General features: G+C 35.5%; 1 protein-coding gene across 10 annotated transcripts in view; it reads left to right on the top strand.

The window, feature by feature from the left end:
• The window catches only part of COMMD10 (COMM domain containing 10), a 172,509-nt gene that overhangs the window by 123,304 nt on the left and 28,442 nt on the right, over nt 1–20,763 (top strand). For 2 of the 10 annotated variants that reach the window (XM_033423802.2, XM_033423807.2), the window contains exon 6: nt 6,838–6,885. The exons of the other annotated variants lie outside the window; for them this stretch is intronic. In XM_033423802.2, the coding sequence (XP_033279693.1) occupies nt 6,838–6,885 (48 nt within the window). The remainder of the gene's footprint in view (nt 1–6,837; nt 6,886–20,763) is intronic. 10 annotated transcript variants of the gene reach the window in all.

The raw sequence follows: 20,763 nt of genomic DNA, 5'->3' as shown, positions 1-20,763 counted from the left end.
TGTAATAGTATAGTGAAATACCCCAAAAATATAAGTGAGAGCTCAGCAGTTATCCAAGAAGGCAACTGATTCAAATTGGAACTCAAAATCTAACAAACAAGCAGCAGTCCTACAATTAGCAGTCAAAGGGAATTACAGCTTTTATAGTTCTGAACCCTGAAGACCCAGAAAGACTCCTCAAAGGAATTAAAAAGTATTCATTATCAACCTGTTCTCCGTTTAATCTGTTTTTAACTGATGAGCTGCTTCTTATTAGCCCACACTCTCTCTTCTGAATTGTATCAGTGTTCTTTGTTTAAAAAAAAGTAGATGAGTAGATTCTGGCACATTTCACAAATGGAAAAAACTGCAAAATATGTAGAAAAAGCACAGATCTGCAATTATAGAAATGATTGACTTCTGTGTCCTCTTACAAATAGTACCTTCAAGGTGGAAGTTCATAGGTAGGATGTAGACTGTTGGATAGACTGGGTGAGGGTTTTCCAGCAAAATGAAAAGCCTCAGACCCTCCGAGACTGCCCAGACCCGGACTCTTTTCTGAGTGACTGGTTAGGAGAGCTGTTGCTCTTCTTCCCCCAGCACTCCTGAGGCTCCACGTCAGCTGCTTCCTGTGCTCTGCCAACCATTTATACTTTAAAGGATCTCTTCATGAAAGGGACTCTGAGACCCTTTAAAAATCTGACCTTGGAGCCAAAATTATCCTATTGGGTATGTTTTTAGAACTCATACTGTTTTTTAGCTAGTTCATAACTCGATCTGTGTGTAAATTATTTACAGATGAATGCAGTTCCAGCCAAATTGCCTTATTTAAATGTATCATTACGGACACTTCAATAGCTTCTGCATTTGAACACTGAATTTTACTTCATTTCAAATATATTTGCATAAGCAGTTTATATCATTCCTTACCATCCATTTTACAGTGTTAAAGTAATAATTTTACCCATCTTCAAAACCATATGCATTAGATTATTACTACCATGAGAATGTATATGTGAACTGTGGGTATTTTTTCCTCTTTATGTGACCTTCTCTTAATGATTATTACAAAATTGAAATTGTTTTCCTTTCAGCGCTATCTAGTACTTTTTTGTTTGTTTTCAAAGCGGGCAAGTCTTTTAAATGCCTGACTTGCAAGTGTCTGTTAGCTAGCAAAGCTGGCTAGTTGATTGGTATTGCTGTCCAGTGACATTCTCTTGTCTTTCCCTGTGAGTATTTCTGTGAGGAATTCATTATATTACTCTAATGCTGCTGAGAATTTCCCTACCTTCCTTTGTTATGTCTGCCTCCACTGTCACTTTGGCTTTCATAACAGATGTTAGTTCAGATCCCATTCTTCCCCACCACAATGCCTGTGAAAATTTTAGCCTCTTGCCACTTCCTTTCTCTCTGCCAGTAGAGACCCCGACCCTTCAGAAATGGTAACCTCACTGATTACAATCCTCCTCTTTTTGTTTATTAATTTCATCTCTTATTTTAATGCAAAACACTTCTCCAGTTACCACAGATTCTTCTAGAACCCTTAAAGCCCAAAATTCTTTGAAGTTTTGGTTGTCTGTGGGAATCCCTCAAATGGCTCCCCATCTGAAAACAATAGCCAAGATCTAACAGTGGCTTTATATAATTTGTCCCACTACTACCTCTCTTACTTAATCATCTACTAATCTCCCTCTTACTTACTTTGTTCCAGTCATACTGTCTCCTTGTTGTTTCTTGAAGATACCATGCACAGTTTCTCCTTAGGAACATTGTATTGCTGATTTTTCTGTCTGGAACGTTCTACTCCCAGATAGTCTCATGGTTTACCCTTTCATTTCTTGCACATCTTTACTCACATTTCACCTTATCCATGAGACCTTCCCTTTCCACCCTAAGAAATAACAGGGTACCATATTTCCAGCATATCCCATGCCGCACAGCTTCGGACAAGCTATCTGTTTTATTAGACAAATTATGTATTTTACTTATTTATTAATTGTCAGCCTCCACCAAAATGCAAACTTCCACAAGAGCAGGGAACTTTAGTTTTATAAACTGTTGAATTCTGAGCCCCTAGAATAGTGCCTGGCCTGTCATAAGCATTCAATAAGTATTTGTTGAATGAATGAATATTATAAATGCGACTGTGTTCAGTATTTTATATGGGTATACATTTTAGCTAGAGTTGACCGGTCTCTTTCATTATGCGCATGGAATTAAACAATCGGATTGCCTGGGTTCAAATGCCATTTTTGTTACCTTGCACAAGTACTTAACTTCTCTGTGTCTCATCCTGTATCTCATAGGTTGCTTGAGGATTAAATGAATTAATATATGTAAAGCAATTTTAACAGTATATGGCACACATAGTATTCTGTAATTTGATGTCTACGGAAATGGTCAACATCATCAGATTTGCTTTAGTCGTTTCTTTCAGCTTACTGAGCATTGTTATTTTTGAATATTTATGCTAAGGTTCTTTTGAGGTGGAAAGTACAAGCCCCAACACCATGGGTTGAATTTTTTTCTAACTCATTTGTTTATCTTTTTTTAATCATGGTTTTGATACTTTAACATAAAAAATACTTTCTTTAGGACAGAGATATTTAACTTGTATGTGTACAGTATTATATATACCTACTTCTGGGCCCCCACTTGTAACATCTCAAAGCCCTCCGTTTCTGATCAGAGCTGCTTTTTTGGTTTAACCCAGTTTGGTTCAAACCAGTATGACAATGGATAAATCACAAAGGGCAGCTTAAGCTTACTTGCTGCTGGTAACAAAACAAATATGCAAATATAACCTGTACTTCTGAAATATAGTGTACAATCCTGACATGCTATGTAGTGTCAGAAACAGGGTTTCTGCCCTTCACAATGTGGCAGTGAAGTCTGTGGCTCTCCAGCTCCCATATACAATTCAGCTCAGTATGAAGTGGCTCTTTAGCGTGACACAGTTGTGTATCACTGCTTAAGATAACCTCTCTGCCTTGGAGGGAGTGTGAAGTAGTATCCTTCGTTCAGAAGTAGTTGTTTTTCTACATATCTCAAACAGTTCTTTAAATACAACTTGACTTTTCTTTTATGTTAAAAACATTTCATTTGTATCTTCATCTGTTAGTTTCTGGATTGTACGGCAGTAATTACTCCAGTGTTCATGTTCAACTGTTATTTCCCAGTTGGTTTCTTTGAAGCCTTTTAAGTTTTCAGTGACAGTTACATAGAAATTAAAATAAATAATATATTTGCTAATGATGATTTTAAAAGAATGAGGACATTTTAGCTATTACACTAAAATAATTTTTGCCCTTCTTCTTAGTCAGTAGGATTCTTTGGTTAGGAGAAAAATTTGCCCATGTTTAAGAAAATAATAAATTTGTCTTCAGACTAAAGCCACTAAAGTTAGTCTTTGGTCTCCATATGTTTTAAAGAAGTATAACATACACACAGTTAAATGAGTTATCACAAAATGAACACTCCTGTGTAACCACCAACCATTGGAGAAGGAAAGTGTTATCTGCATCCCCGGAAACCCTCTTACTGATTCCTAACCACTGCCCCTTTCCTGCTTCCCAAAGTTAACCACCCTCCCACCTATTCTAATATCATGAGTTAGTTTTGCCTTTTTAATAAACTTTGTATAAATTGAATTAGTCAGAATATACAGTTTTCTCTCTGGGTTTTTTTTTGCTCAACATCACATGGGTGCAATTCCTCCATGTTTTGTGTAGCAGTACTTTTGTTCCTGGCTGCATAGTATTCCATTGTATGACCATACCGCAGTGTGTTTAACCATTTTTCATATGGATAGAAATTTGAATTTGTACTATGATTGATGCACGTGCATCTCTGTTGAGCATATACTTAGGAATTGTTAGATCACAAGTTCAATTTTAGTAGATAATCAAGTTTCCCAAAGTCACTATACCAATTTGCTTACCATCAGCTGTGTATGAGACTTGTGGTTGTTACGCATCTTCTCCAAAACTCGGTATTGTCCTTGTTTTTAATTTCAGCCGTTCTGGTGAGTTTGTAGAGAGGCATCACATTGAGCTTTTAGTTTGCATTTCCCTGATTATTAGTGAGTTGAGCACTTTTTGACATGTGTATTGACTATTTAGATACCCACTTATATAGAGAGCTTTTTCAAGTCTCTTGTCCATTTATCTATCGAGTTGTCCGTTTTTCATATTTATTTGTAGATATTCTAGATACCAGCCCTTTGTTGATTGTATATGTTGAAATTATTGTCTCTTACTCTGTGGCTTACTTTCTGTCTTAAGGCATTTTTTGAGGAAAAGAAATTTTTAATTTTAATATGATCTTATTTCTCTGATTTATTTCTCAATCTTTTCCTTCATGGTTTCTACTTTCTGTGCCATATTTAAGAAGTAATTACATTCTTATGTCATGAAATATTTTCCAGTGTTATTGTTGGAAAATTTTATTGTTTTACTCCAGCCTTCCTGTATTATATAGCCTATCAATAAAAATTTAGGTGTATGCACCCTTCTGTATACATATAATTTATTTATATGTATCATATGTGTACAGTATACTCATTTTTACATAAAACAAACAAAAAAAAGAAAATAATTAGATAAGTATGTAAGTAGATAAGTGTCCTTTTTCCACACCCCAGTATTATGATACACCCAGTATTGTGCATTTTCTGATTTATACACACTACATTTTATGTCAACCTTTTTAGAATCAAATAATATTGTCAAGTAAATTACTTAAACTGTCAAGTAGGAAACTTAACTCATTGATATTCCAGTCAGAAAGCTTTTATTTGGAAATTTTCACTTGATATCAATTTGAGAAAATATGTTTTCTATAAGGCAGAAGTTATTCCCCCAATTTTCACATACTGTAATTTAGGAAATATCGTAGTCTCAAATTAGTTAGGCATGTGACTGTCAGCAAATACTTGATTTTTTCCAAAATGCATATTTAATCATTTTATTTCCCTACTTTAAATTCTCAAATTTAACAAATATCTCCTTACATTATATATTTGTCTGAAGATTTTCTTATTCTCATAAGATTTGCTCAGATAGAGAAAAGGCTTGAACTAATCATGAAAAGTTAAAGAAAACAAATTGCACAGTTTTCCTTTCTTTTTTAATAGCTAAACACAGACTTTTTAAAAAAATAATTGTTCTGGTTTTCAGTAAATAAATTTGTGGTTTAAGATGGCTTTAGTCACTAAGCCCAGTAAATATCCTCCAACTCTTTCTCTCCCTCTCAGAAAGCTTCTTATATGCAGGATCAGCAGTCCCCAAATTAGACCATTTAAATGGTGTTTTGGAATAGGATCACATATTATCTGTTTTCTGCGAGAGTTGACATATTTTAAAAGAAATCTTCTCTCAGTTCAAAACAAACTCAGATTTACCTGTTTATCTGACCTTCTAATCTATTCATAGCTTGGACAACTTAATTTGGAATCTTTACCAAAAAAATAGAAAATAAAGGGTTATTTCTGACTCTAAAATTATTATCCTTTTAATGTTGGAGTATTCCTCTGTGTCAAAAATAAAATCTTACGAACTTTCCCCTTAACCTATATGTGAGGGTAAGGTCCAAAGAAAAACAATTTAAAGAATATCTTACTATTAATTAGGTTTCAAAACAATCAAGAATGAGATAGGTTTCCTGGAATTATTTAAGCATCCGGTTTCCCAATAACCTCCACTATGTAGCCATAGTTTTTAAAGGTGGTTACAGGGACTTCCCTGGTAGTCCAGTAGTAGAGAATCCACCTTACAGCGCAAGGGACACGGGTTCAATCCCTGGTCAGGGAACTAAGATCCCACATGCCACGGGGTAACTAAGCCTGCGCGCCACAACTACTGAGCTCACACGCCTCAACTAGAGAGCCTGCATGCCGCCAACTACAAAGCCCACGTGCCTTGGAGCCTGCACACCACAACTAGAGAGATAAAACCTGCACACCACAACTAGAGAGAAGCTCGCATGCCGCAACGAAAGATGCCTCAGCAAAGATCCCGTGTGCTGCAACTAAGACCCGACACAGCCAAAATAAATAATAAATAAATCTTTTTTTAAAAAAAGGTGGTTACATAGTTACCAGAAAAATTGAATTCTGGTGAGGTGCAATTTTAATGCATTTGAGCTAAAGTAAAAAGTTTTAGGTTTGGGGCTTCCCTGGTGGCGCAGTGGTTGAGAGTCCGCCTGCCGATGAAGGGGACACGGGTTCGTGTCCCGGTCCGGGAATATCCCGCATGCCGCGGAGCGGCTGGTCCCGTGAGCCATGGCCGCTGAGCCTGCGCGTCTGGAGCCTGTGCTCCGCAACGGGAGAGGCCACAACTGTGAGAGGCCCGCGTACAGCAAAAAAAAAAAAAAAAAAAAAAAAGTTTTAGGTTTGGATATAGAGCGGACAACAAAGGCAAAAGTCTGATGTAGTTAAAATTTATTGTACTAAGGGCAACTTCTAGAGTATAATGCACTTTGTTAATATGTATACACAGACTGAAGGTTGGTAAATGTTGTATGTTAGCGTCGTAAGATCAGTAGTTGTTATTAAGATAGTCAGTGAGCTTACTAATTGCAAAATAGGTAAGCAATTACAAATTACTAAAGTAAAATAAAGTCTGTTTGAAAAGCATTGTATTTTTAAAAACGTCCAAAAATGTAAACGACAGAGATTGGAAACATAAATTTTAAACTGAACCGCAATGCATCTAACCACTTCTAGGCCATGTAATCTATTTAAAGAGGGGTACCATGAAAGGCCACTACAAGAGATCCCCTGTAATAGCTGATGAAGTCTTCATTATCCCTGAGAGATTGCTTTTGTTCAAAAGATTATCATTTTTTTTTTTCCTTCAGATTGCTGAGTTCCAAACCAACACATTTTGGGGTACTGAAATCTGCCAGGTATAAACTGATCTGTCTTTGAATTCACCTGCACAGCTTTTCACCAGAATCTCATGCTTTTTGTCATGTGTTGCTTTTCTTGAATAAAGGATTAAAAACCTCAGTATTTTTCCCTATTCTCTGTACTACCATGTGCTCCCGTCAGAATATTCATTAAACAGTTATACCTCTGTGAGCTTGAATTCTCCTTAAATAAAAATTTAGAGTGCATATATAGACTTCAGTGTAGCTTTGGGGCAACACTGAAAGTTTCAATGATACAGATGAACTACAAGGCGACCCTGTGAGGAATAGTTAGAAAAAGTATAACGCGAAAGTTAGGTAAACTGGATGAGAAAGAATGGAAATTTTTACAACAAAGACTTGGGAAAGGTAAGGGAAGAAAGTAAACTGTGCCAGGTGTGCCAGATCCTAGTTACACATCAAAATAGCCTTTTGCAGTTTTGTTTTGTTGATGAAATTTTGCTTTGTTTGTCTTCATAGAGCTGCCGTGGCCTCAAGATTCACAGACTCTTTGGGAGTGGCTCTGAGGATAGAAAAATTTTAATAGAGGTCCCTGTTGGTTCTATTAGAGCCAAAGTTGAGAACTACTGTGGCATGGCTGTGCAGATCATCTTATTTTTTTTACTTTCCCACTGATCTTTTAAAACAGCACTAAAATAAAAACTAAAAATAGTACAATATCCATTATTACAATTTTATGCTGTGGTAAATTTCAGTAATGCTGTCTTTAGCAATTTTTATTTTTTTTAATGAAGGAATATTTAAACTAATTAGTTCACTTCAAAGCATGGTTACCAGTTATCTTCTTCCTTTAACGTCAAAATTTTTACCACATATTCTGTTTACCTTAGTATATTCAGGACTCCTGTGGTTAGGGATGTTTCAAATATATGAATGATTACAAGAAAATATTTACTTTTTATTGAAAAATTCTTTACTTTTTGTTTCATGACAACAGGTAGGTTCCCAAACATTATTCCAGTGATTATTGTGCACTAGCATTGGTATCTTTCATCTGTCAGACATGTGGGTAAATCAGATGACCTGGCCATGGCAAACTGCTGAGTCTGAGATTCTAGCGTTCATTTGTCTTAATGTAGGGTTTTAATTCTAAACACATTTATCTAATGTAGGATTCTGAAGTTACTGTGATATAAATGAAAAGCAACTTTTATTTGTAATGGTAATAAAGTATTAAAATATTAGTAAATAAAAAATTGAGACTGTGAAATTGACTAGAGAATTTTGAAATGAGAAAAGATAGTTGAGGTCAGTATATCCCCTCTCCCTACTTCTACTATGGCCCTCCTCCTCCACTACATAAAGTTTGAATTCTAAAAGATTAAAAGATAATGCCAGCATGGCTGAGACGTTCTTTGGGTTTACATCAAGTAAACTATACTATTTTGTAATTTTAAAAAACAGTTTTCTCTTTCTGTAGTTAATTAAAATCTTAACGTGTATAATACAGTGCAGATTTTAAGCCGCCTTTAGATGACTTGTGCTTCTTATTATATTTGTTTCTTTGGGGATTCTTGGCTTGAGACCAGTTCCACATCTGATTTTATGAACCAGCAATAGACAATGGCAGTAAAGTAATAAATCAACATAATGATTCAATTAATTGTGCTTCACATAAGTCACTTAACAGTCATATTTGTTACTCAGTGGTATGTTTGTCACAAAGTTAATATCTGTTTCCACAGTTTTTAAGGATTGTATTGTTGCTGTTTTTTCAAATTTGATTTTATGAAGAATAATAATTTATATTCCCCCAAACTTCCAACTATTGTAGTTGATCCTTTTTACTCATGCCTTCTTTGGGGGGAAGAAAAGCAAATTCTTACTTTCAGACATCTAGTTTTCATTATCTTGCAGCTAATTGTTAATTATTCAGTTGCTGAGATAATTGGAAAAAATACATTTTATCTTTTAGTTTGTAAGGAATCCTTTGAACTTGAAACAGAAACTGAATCTTTTTGAGATTCACTAGATGGATTAGGTTTTCTTAATTAAGCATTGGATATCATAATAGTAACTTTTTATCCTTCAGGTATAAAAATAACTGATTTCCCATCCATAAGCAGTTTATATTAAATTGAAATGCTGAGGAGTTTTAAATTTTGTGTAGATCTCAGGAAAGTTAGCTGTTCTACAAGTTAGCAGGTAAGACTTTTGTGTACAATTATATGCACTAGATGGTAGACTGGTTAAAAAATTTAGAAAGTTGTCCCACCTGGTGTAAGATGGAGGCCTGCGCATACATGTTGATTTCTTGTCCCTCCTGAGACATCCCTAAAATAGAAGCGTAAAAGCACGTAATAGATTGATGCAGCAAAGAAAATCAGAGAGACTCACTAGTACTTGTAAGTTTTCAAGAAATTACTGGGAGAAGGAAAGATGGGAGTGAGAAGACTGATGAAACAAGCTGTGAGGAGGTGAGAGGAAACTGATCGCCTATCTGAACCCGAAAGAGCCTCTGGACTGAGAATCTGCCAAGTATGAAGTAAGAGAGGAAGATGTAGAGCTGAAACAGGAGGATTAATTAAAGGTCTGTCCCTGAAAGCAGAACAGTTGGCTCCCCTATCCCACTTCTCCATCCCCAGGCCAGAAACCAGAGCCTCATCTCAGAAGAAAGGCAGTGAACCATATGGGAGGGAGTAAGGTTTCCGTTGTGCATCTTGGCACTCTACAAATAAGTCTACATTATTCTGGCCTTTGAAGGGTTGCAGCCTGACAGCTGGCTTCCTGCATGCTCACTACAGCGCTTGTCTAAAGTGAAGCTTGCCCATGTCCAAACATGCCAGTGTACACAGAGCTCTAGTGAATGCCACCAAGTAGACAGATGAAACCTATTTTCATTATTATGCTTGTCTATTGTTTCTGAAGCCCTCATATTATTACAAATGCTTAAATTTCTGTTATGTTCTTATTATCATTTTGATTGTTCACTGAGTATTTGTCCCCTATTTGACAGATTTTTCATAAACGGAAGCAAATTCTGTTTTCAAGGGTAATTCATTTTGGTAGCCCAATCTTAGGACTCTACCAGAAACTGCTTTTTCCTCCCAAGGTGTTTTCATTTGCTAATGTATTAGTGGGATATGATTTAGGAACAATTAGTCTTTATTATTCATAATCTTAGTTTGAATTTAATCATAGCATAAGCTCACCCTGATATTTAATAATGTACACATATGCTAACTGCAAATTCAGATTTATTTAGCCTTTTGGGTTTTATCTTTTTTGCCTGTAAGAGATACAGAATGCTTTATTAAAGCAGTGAGAAATGTTATCTCATTAAGTGGAAGAGAAGAACATATTTCTTGTCTCTAAAACATTTAGTAATGTGAATTGAGTTGTAGTGTTCAGAAACATTGCAGGTAGACCCAACCTTAATTTTTCTCATTTCCTTACATTTTCATGGATGTGCGTATGGAACTATTTTTGTATTCATTCTCAGCTAAATAAATTAGTCCAAATATGCATGACTGAAATTACCTTCTATAAAAATTTCCAAAAGCATTTGAAAAATATCCCAAGGGTGGCAGATCCATAATATTTTACTTGATTTAAATGCTGGGCCTAGCTTCTGGATGGATATATGATCAGAAGAACAAATCTAAAATGTAATGAAAGTTAACCATGCTGTTGTAAAGTCCAAAATGATCTTGTATCACTGAATGAGACTGACCTTGGAGACTAGTGGAAACTTCAATTCATTTTGGAGTTATTGAGTATATGAAGAATATATTATACCTGTTCCTGAAGGTCAATAGCATGGACATGATTATGCTGAAGTATATTTTGGATATTGGTTTTAATCTATAAAAGACTTTCATATTTTGTACTTTGGGTTCTATAGAAATTACCATTCCCATGCATCCTTATGACAGTTGAGATCTGAAAAGTCTTAATTAATGGTCCCTGGTTTTGTGTTTCAAGAAGTCAAAGGATGGGCATTTTCCCGCCTCTGTCTCACTTTGACATTAGAGACAAGATACAAACAAGCTTTTTTAGATCTTGTAAAGACCCTTTATAGATATTTTAAATATACAGCTTATTATTGTCTACTGAGTAGAAAGATCGAGTTCTTTTTTCTTCTATTTAATATTTTAAACTTCTGTATTAACCCGTTTCCAGATGCCTTGTGCTGTAGAAACATTTGTTTATTTTCATCTGAAATTTATGAAAGGAATGTGCACAAGACGGCATTTTAGCAAAACAATGAAGACAAAACAGCTTTCGACACTTGGTCTGCCCTTAATGAGTTCATTGTAAATTGAAGGCTCATTTAGACCTTCAAAATTAACTTTCATGAGCATTCTTAGCAACAGGCCCTCTGCCTGAAATCACGGTGCCAGTTTAAGACTTACATGTTCTTTTTTGTAAATACCAGTTCTTTTCAAAATTAGATAAACTTCTCGGGAAGAAAAATAGACATCAAACTTATTTACTGAACAAAATGAAAACTGTTGTGGTTCAGGTCAGTTCTAATTGGAACATTGTAAGAGATAGTTTGAATATTCTCATGTATGGACTGTTTTTATGTAATGTAACTCCAATATAAAGCTTCTGTGGTCATCTGAACTTTGGAGGAAGTAATTTTCCAAGAATTAGTACTGAAACTTTCTGAGTTACAAAGTCATATACCTGATTTCATTATTTGGTTCCATTCCATATGGACATTCAAAACTATATATAACCATTTTTGTCTAATTAGTTTTAAAGAGCATTCAGAACCTCTAGGAACAGTGCAGTGGTGATGTTTATACACCAGTAAGGGTTTATCGATGTACAAGTGTGGGTATATGTGGAGAAAAGCAAATTCATATTAAATCTAAAGGTGCAGAAATTAGATCCTTTTTCCATTGTCAGGCATCTCTTTGTGTAAATGAATGAAAGGAATATTTTGAGAAATATTTTCTCTTACTGAATGTTTTTATTCTTTTCTAAAAATGTCTAGAGTTTTTTTAGTATGTATGTATTTCTTCCTCCCTGACAGTCATTCTAAAATACTTTTGTACTTTATTTTAGATTGTTATTTCTTTTTAATATTATGCATCAGTGATGATATAAATTTAGTTTTACTAAATTTAATTTAGTAATTTAGTAAATTTAGTTTTACTGCTTTTGGACATCACGATTTCTTGTATTTTACATCTTCCTCATTGTTTCTTGTTTGTTTTACTAGAATTGATCATTTAGTAATTCTTTTAGATTATACCTGAAGGTGTTGAACTAGTCTGAGTCTCTTCCTGACTATGTCTATTTAATCTCTCACTTGTTTGCTAATTGGGCTTGACAGAGTTCTACATATAAATAGTTTCACCTGGAATTTTGAAGACTGTGCTTTATTTATTTTTTAAATATTTATTTATTTATTTGGCTGTGCCAGGTCTTAGTTGTGGCATGCAGAATCTTCGTTGCCACGTGCGGGATCTTCAGTTGCAGCATCTTCAGTTGCGGCCTGTGGGGTCTTTTTAGTTGTGGCATGCTGGATCTAGTTCCCTGACCAGGGATCAAACCCAGGTCCCCTTCACTGGGAGTGTGGAGTCTTAACCACTGTGTGCTTTATTGGCTTCTGTTATCTGATTTTGCTAAAAAGAATTCTGATATATAATATGATTTTCATTCCTTTGTAAATAACCATTTTCTCCCTCCCTCCGTCTGTCCCCCTGCAGCCAAAGATTTTGAAATGTGTATCTGTAGAGTCCTGATATTACACTAAGATGTGATTAAGTGTCTGTTTTTAATTATTAGTGTTCTTCTGGTGCCTCTGCCCCTGAATCTATCTTCAGCCAAGAAGGAAATTTTCTTCTTTTATTTCTCTGATTACTTTTTCATCCAGTTCTTTCAGTTTTGTCATTCTATCAGGTAGCTACTGGAACTTGTAAATCTGCCTTCCATTTCTCTTTATGTTTTCCTAATTTTGCATTGGGTTATGGAGAGTCTCTTGTCCTTCTTGTCTAGCTCAATAATTTTTTCTTTAGCTGGTCCCTTTAAATTATCAGTCCATTTTTTTAGGCTTTGTTTTATCATTTTTTTATCAGGCATATTTTTAATTTTGTAGAACTCTTTTTCAAAATAGCCTGTTCTTTTGTTGTTGTTGTTGATGTACTATGTTTTCATTTCACTGAGAATGTCAATTATATTTAAAGTTTTCTTTTTCTTCTACTCTGCCTGAATGGTATTTCTTCAGTTTAAATTCAATGGCTTTGTTGCTAATTTTTCTTCAAATGATTGGTGATTCTTGGTTATTAGTATGTATGGTTGAAAACATAGATGGAGGAGTTTTCATGGCTGGAAAGTATTTATTCCTCAGCCCAGGTGAGACTCCATCCCTCTTGGGGTAATAAGATTCTTATTATAGAAACCTTCATCCAATGACTGCATGGCAAAAGGAGGGAATACCGCTGGGCAGGGTGTTCCTTGTTGCAGGATTTTGTCCTCTGGGTTTGGGAGTCCTTTCCCATAAATTGCCTGCCATCTTGCTCTGTTTCTCTCATCCCCCTGTCCACTCCAGGACTCTCCATAGATATAAATCACATTTGAGAAAATAAACACCTGCTTTTGTTGACCATGAGCTTTATGTTTCTCTGGGCCTCTACAGTAGCTGCTTCTTTGCTTGTTTTAGATTCAGTTTTCTCATTTTATTATTATTTTTTTAATCAAATCTCTGATTTTTAGTTTATAGAACTTCCTCAGATTTTCTGGCCTGCAGTGTTATTCTTTCTTATTTTCCTGCATGTTAATGTTTCTTCTTTCTTTTTTTTTTTTGCGGTACGAGGGCCTTGCACTGTTGTGGCCTCTCCGTTGCGGAGCACAGGCTCCGGACGCGCAGGCTCAGCGACCATGGCTCATGGGCCCAGCTGCTCCGCAGCATGTGGGATCTTCCCGGACCGGGGCACAAACTCGTGTCCCCTGCATCGGCAGGCAGACTCTCAACCACTGCGCCACCAGGGAAGCCCAATGTTTCTTCTTTTTAAAAAATGTATTTTTTGTGGAATTTGAAGGGAAGGGGAAGAGGTAAATGTGTCCTTATTTGCCATCATGATTCATTTTCTCTTAAAAGTATAGATTTCAGGGGCATCCCTGGTGGTGCAGTGGTTGAGAGTCTGCCTGCCGATGCAGGGCACACGGGTTCGTGCCCCGGTCCGGGAGGATCCCACATGCCGCGGAGCGGCTGCGCCCATAAGCCATGGCCGCTGAACCTGCGCGTCCGGAGCCTGTGCTCCGCAACGGGAGAGGCCACAACAGTGAGAGGCCCGCGTACTGCAAAAAAACAAAACAAACAAAAAAAAGTATAGATTTCAAAATTAAGAGGAACTGAAAAGATGATGAAACTATTTAATGGAGGTTTATCAACATTTTAAAAGAACGAAAATGTGCTGAATGTTTATAGTACGTAATGAGTTTATAAAAGCTATTTATTTATCATTAACCTTCTTCATGAGTTCATTTTTTTCCCCCAAGAAAACACATTGAAGCTACTGACTTTGGAGCAATTTCTTGGGCAGTATTTATTGTTAGTCATCCTATTTAAGAAGAACTTGCTTAAGTGGTATTTTTATTTCATGGTAACAAATGGATTATTTTGATATATTCAGTACTCAGTTTTGATCCATTTTATTAAAGTAGACATGTTATTTTCAAAAGTAGCATGGCAAGTCAGCATTTTGGTTGGTAAATTTTAACTTAGCAATATTAAAAGAAGTAAACCTTAGGTACTTTAATGGGGATTATAAAATAACTTCACTGTCTTGTTCCAGGCAAGATTCAGTAAAAAGCAAAAATCAGATATTATATTAATAGTCATGCAAAGCAATAACCAATCTGTGCAAATTACCTGCCTGCTAAAATGGACAGGTTGATTTTTTTATAACCTCATTTTAATTAATTACATTTTTGGAAAATGAATGCAATTTTAAATTAGACCCCAGGCTTGAATGTCATATTTTTCATAATTGTATTTTGAAACAAAGTTTGCTAATAAGTATTTAGAAGAGAATAAGGAAATATTGTCATTTACATAGTTCTGGTTTACTTATGGTGTAAGTACTATATGTTTTTTCATTAAACTCTTCAAAAATAGGAAGACGCGGAACAACACGTTCTCTTTGTGAAAGTTAGAAATTATTAACAAGTCAGTAAGATTGCTTTTGTACATGGACTGCTTCATGGAGACTTACAAAATTTGATTTCGTTTTTGTCTTTTACTTTTTTCTAGAAAAACCAATTCCTACTTTAGAGACATCAGTAGCCCATAGAAATTTGTTGCTTTTCTTTTAAAAGTGCACCTGCATCCAAAACTGATTAAAAACCTACTGAAAAAGAAAGCTGCCATAATGAATTATATTTCTCAGTATTACCTAATTTGCCAATATGACTAGTTTTGATTAAAAAGAAGTTGATTATAATGTTCAAAACTGTTTATTGAATAGAAAACCTGGATGCAATCAGAAATCAGAGGTGTACCTATGGAGTTACTGATTCTGAAAATCTTGATGTGACAATTGCTGTTTCCTTTTAAGGTTTTACTGATCTTGCTAGGGTAATACTAAGTAGCTCTTCTACAGGCATTGGGAGGATTTTCTTGTTGGGGTGGGGAGATGGTGATGCTTTTATTTTATATTTATTTTTTTAGTAAGGTTAGAGTGATGTTACAGTGCATTCTTTTTTTTTTTTTTTTTTTTTTGCATTATGCGGGCCTCTCACTGTTGTGGCCTCTCCCGTTGCGGAGCACAGGCTCCGGACACGCAGGCTCAGCGGCCATGGCTCACGGGCCCAGCCACTCCGTGGCATGTGGGATCTTCCCAGACCGGGGCACGAACACGTGTCCCCTGCATCGGCAGGCGGACTCTCAACCACTGCGCCACCAGGGAAGCCCTACAGTGTATTCTTATATTTTAGTAAAACTCTTTTGTCAAATTGATCAGTATAACCTGTAGCTGGGTATTTCTAAAAATACGTTATCATGACTAGAAGTTTTCATTTCATTGCATTTATTTGACATCTTTCTGGTTATTATTGACCAAAACACCTGACTCTTGCCTCTTCTTCTCTTCTTTCTGTGTATCCTTTTCTCATTTTTATTTTGCAGCCTTTTGTATATGTCCATATCTCTGGCTTCTTCATTCCTGTCAACCAGCACTAATTTTTTAGTGCCTGACTTTTATCTTCACTTATCAACTAAAATTGTCCCTGTTTATGGTTTACCAACAGGCTCAGTTTTCCTGTTCTGCATCTTCTTGATCTCTCATCAACCTTTGGTATTACTGGCTAGCCATTCTTAGTGTTTTGACTTCAGAAATATTTTTTTCCTTAGTTTTATAATAATTTTAGGTAACATTTATTGAGCACTTAATTTGTGTCATTCACTATGCCAAGCACTTTTCATGTCATATGATCTTTACTACAATCCTGAGATTAGTTACTATTATTATTCCCATTCACAGAAAAGGAAAGTGAGGAACTGAGAGATGAATTACTTTGTGTGAAGCCACACAACTATTAAGTGATGGAACGAGGATTGAAACACAGGCAGTCTGACTCAAGAACTGGTACTTTCAACTTCTAGACGCTACATCGCTTTTCTAATCAGTGTTTTCTCTCATCTTTTTCAGTTTGAGTCTAGGTTTTTATGTTTTCATTTGGCCCACTCTTACCTAAATATTATGTTAAACATTTCTGTATTCCTCAAAACTGTCCAAGTATCAGTCAGTACTTTTCAACCCACTAGGAGTTTAATACATGTTATGGACAAATTTCTTTTTGTTGTCCTTTGAAATTAAATTTAAGGAGAGCAAATCATTATAAGGTTCAAAGTTAGACCTAAAAGGATGTAGAAGTAACCTACATAGGTGTTTTTATCTTATCCATAATTCTTCAGTTTCCTAATTGCCAATACTATAACAAGACATTATTATGCTTGGATTTCATCATTAACAATTAAGATATGCTTTTCTTAGAGTTTAAGACTGAATTTAAGGCCAGTTTTTTCCATGTTAATTATTTGAAAATGTGTAACTCTACTCATTATAAAACGGATTATTGTCTAAGTATTGGTTGTCAGGTCCTAGTCTATGCATTCCCATGTCTTTTTACTCTAATAACTAAGCTAAAGATAAAATACCTATGAATTTTGTTCTTTACATTTTGTACCAGCAGAATGAAAATAATTTTTTATAACTTCAGTACTCATTTCCAAAATAATTTGAGGTACAAGTTAGGCCCGTTTGTACAATATTTGGCAGTATTTCTATGTCAAATATTTTACAACCTTGCATTTAATATGTCCTGTGTATTATCAGGAGCCATTGTTTCCTTTTTAAAAATGAGTATAAAATTAATAAACAGTGCTTTGGAAATTATTTCTTTAGTGACTGTAATAGGAATAGTTCATCTAGCAAAGGAAAAAACTTGAAGTAAGTTTTCCTATTTGGTTGTCATGACTAAAAATTTCTCTGCTTTTATAGAAGTTTAGTAATATAAGCAAGTTTTTATTTATACGCACACGTTTTAGAAAGTGAATAGTTGCTATTTTGCTCTTTGAGGACTTTTCTTAAAAACGTGTTAAACACAGATGTATTTGACTTGCAGCAAACCATAGTTCCTGAGACGATTAAGAGTTAGAGAGAGCTGGACGTTATCCATAGTGTGAACCTGTACCCTGTTGTTTAAAATGCCAGCTTGAGAGCCTTTAACTCACAGTGCGGCCCCTACATCAAATGAAACTGTTTCAGGTCCAAACCACCTCCTGCCGTTCAGGATCCATCTGGCCCTGCTTTCTCAGGTGTACATTTTCCTTAGATGAATCCTAGTGATTAAAATGCAGGACATGGTGCTGGGGGAAAAGAAGGGTTTTATTTTGCAGATTTATTCAACAATAATTCAGGTCAAATTTTCAGTGTATATTTGAAACCATAATATTGTTTAATATTCTAGTTCCCTTTAGTATTTAAAAAATTACCGCTTAAAGTTCAGCTAGTCAGAATATTCCTTCACTAAAATCTAGCTCTGTCATTTTATAATTCATTCCACAGCACCTCACATCACTGTTACCTCCACCATAGCACTTAGCATGCAGAGATTTGATTTTCTACAACTCTCAGTTTCCTCTCTTACCAGGAGATAAGAGGGCATTAGCTACAGTGCCATGTAAAAGACAAATCAAGGTTTAATTTGAAAACAGAAGCCTGCAGTTTTGAGGCCCACCTGTTGACATAACAGAGACAGCATTGTGATCTCCTTTCTGACTTTTGGATCTGGGCCTTGCATCATATTGCTAATTTCTCACTGGCCTTTCTTAGCATGTTTTTTTTTTTTTTCCTAGTTAGGAGCTTGGTGGAGAGAGAAAAGATTTCTGTTAGATTTTGCACAGTGTCTTCAGTTCCTTGAAAGATGTGTCATCTAAATGCAAAACATGGTCAGTCCTTTTAGTCTAAGACTTGGTTGAATTATTTGCCTTGCCATTGAAAAGAATATTTAGTTCTTTAAAGCAAGTCTGTACTATGTAAATGACACATAGTGCCTACCATACATGAGTTCATGTCCTGAAAATCTAAGATACTATGTTCAGAGTAGCTGGCATTCATTTTGTGTCACATATTCATGAAAAAGAATAGTGAAAATATTTCTGATACTAATATTATGTTTTAATCTCTGGATTAGGTCACCAGTGAAAATGGACCTAATAGACTCATTCTATTAAAGACGTTTTATCTACTTCACAAAACAGTAACATACTTTTGCATTATTTGGTAGTCTGAACACAAAAGACATTACATCCAAAAATAGCTGGAAGATGCAGTTTTAGTGTGAAGCAGTGTCATGTGGGAAAGGAAACCAACCCTCTGCATGCTCTCTGCCTAAAACATAATTCTCTACTTACTGGCTTTTTTTCACTGCCTTGGAAAGTCAGGAGTTTTCATGCAGTTCTAATAGTACTATTGAAATGGACCTTCATTATAGTACAGTTGTCTCTTGCTATCAGCAGGGGATTGGTTCCAGGATTCCTTGCAGCTACCAAAATCTGCGGATTCTCAAATCCAACAGTCTGCCCTCAGTAGATTCCACATCTGTGGTTGGCTGAACCCGCGGATGGGGAACCTGCAGATACGAAACCTTCTGACCGAGAGGGCTGACTGTATATTTATTGAAAAAATCCATGTATAAGTGGACCCGCTTTGTTCAAACCCTAGTCATTGAAGGGTCAACTACTGTATTAATGTATGTAAATGTATATGGAAAGGCCCTCTCTGACAACCCATAGGTATGAAAATACTTAGCTTTCAGAATCGTAACCCACATTTAGCTTAGATCTAAAGGATGTTACATCTTTTCTGGAAAGTAATTTATTTAGACAACATTTATATAACTCTTTGTATTTAATTATTAATCTACTACTTGCTCATTTAAAATGTTACATTTAAGAGAGATTTTGGTTTTGGTTTTCCCTGCTCAGTATTTTCCATGTGGCTTTATTTTCCACTTGATTTGAAAAGCCAAAAAAGATTCTATTCAATTTAGTAAGCATTTATCAAATATTTGTTATGTTCAAGACCCTGGGCTAGGTGCATGTGGAGCGTAAGCAATGGTGACTATGATGATGATGACAAGGATTGTAAACACTTGCAATCATTGATTACTTACTGAATACCAGGTCAGGCAGCTGGCCTAAATGCTTCTACACATAATACCTATTTAATCCTTCTGTCCCTGTCAGGTAGGTGCTATTATTATCCCCATGTTACAAATGAGGAAACTGAGGCATAGAACATTTCATAATTTGTTCAAGACAGTGACTTGTGAAGATGGGTTTAAAACACAAGCAGTTTGACACTCAAGATCCTACCATAAAGGAGCTTGCGTCCTACTAGAAAAGTGATGGTATATTCACAAGGAAAATGCAGTACAAGGTAGAATATGTTAGATGCTGCACTACTAGCTGAAGTGTGGAAGATATTGGAGCTCAGAAGGAGACATGCATTTCTTTGGGGAGATGGGGGAAGGCCTCATGGAAGAGGTGCCTCAGCGGGGTTTTGCCATGTGTAAGTTAGAAGAGTACATTCCCATTGAAAGGGGAAGTGGGAATAAAGGCATTGTTTTGAGAAAATACAGAAGTGTTCAAGGGTAGTAATAAGCAAATTTGTATAGCATCCTTGTAGAGGTAGCAGGGAGAAGATAATTCAACTTGCACTGTAGAAGGATTAAAGTGGCAACCTGGGGAATTTAAACTTCTGCCAGTAATGAAGAATCTTTGGAGGATCTAAACTCTAGAAAAAGAAGTTCATGATCAGAGTTGGATGGACTGAAGGGGGAAGAGAAGAACAGCCATGAGACTTTTTAAAACTTGGGCAGAGAGCATATTTAGTAATTGCGTCAGATATTTGAAATATATTTTACTCTGTAACTAAATGAAAACTAGGATGGTTGAAGTTAATTTGAATACACGGAAAAGAAAGATCTTCGTGCTTACACAGACCCTTAAATATGCATAGGTTTTCATTTAAACTTTAGAATTCAGTTTTCTGGTGTTATTACAGATTCAAATTATAGATTATTTTAAAATGGAATTGTTATATTTTCTTTTTTAACTATAGGAGACTGTTTCAATGGAAAGGATTATCCAAGATGGAATCTGGACAAGGTTTAACATCTCTTTCTTATAAAGATGTTATAAAATATTTTATAGATTTTAATGTTTTACATCTAATCTTAGAAGATATCCTCTTAAGCTGAAGTAATAGGTCTGAGTTGATGCAACAGAAATAAATCTGTTGATACCTTCTAAAGAACTCCTCCTATTATGCTTTCATTTAAATCTCTTTCCATAACCTGACAATATGTAAAGTACAACATTAAAGAGAGTTG

The sequence above is a fragment of the Orcinus orca genome, chromosome 3 (genome assembly GCF_937001465.1).
Source record: "Orcinus orca chromosome 3, mOrcOrc1.1, whole genome shotgun sequence".
NCBI lineage: Eukaryota > Metazoa > Chordata > Mammalia > Artiodactyla > Delphinidae > Orcinus > Orcinus orca.
This window is presented reverse-complemented; position numbering and strand designations above follow the sequence as displayed.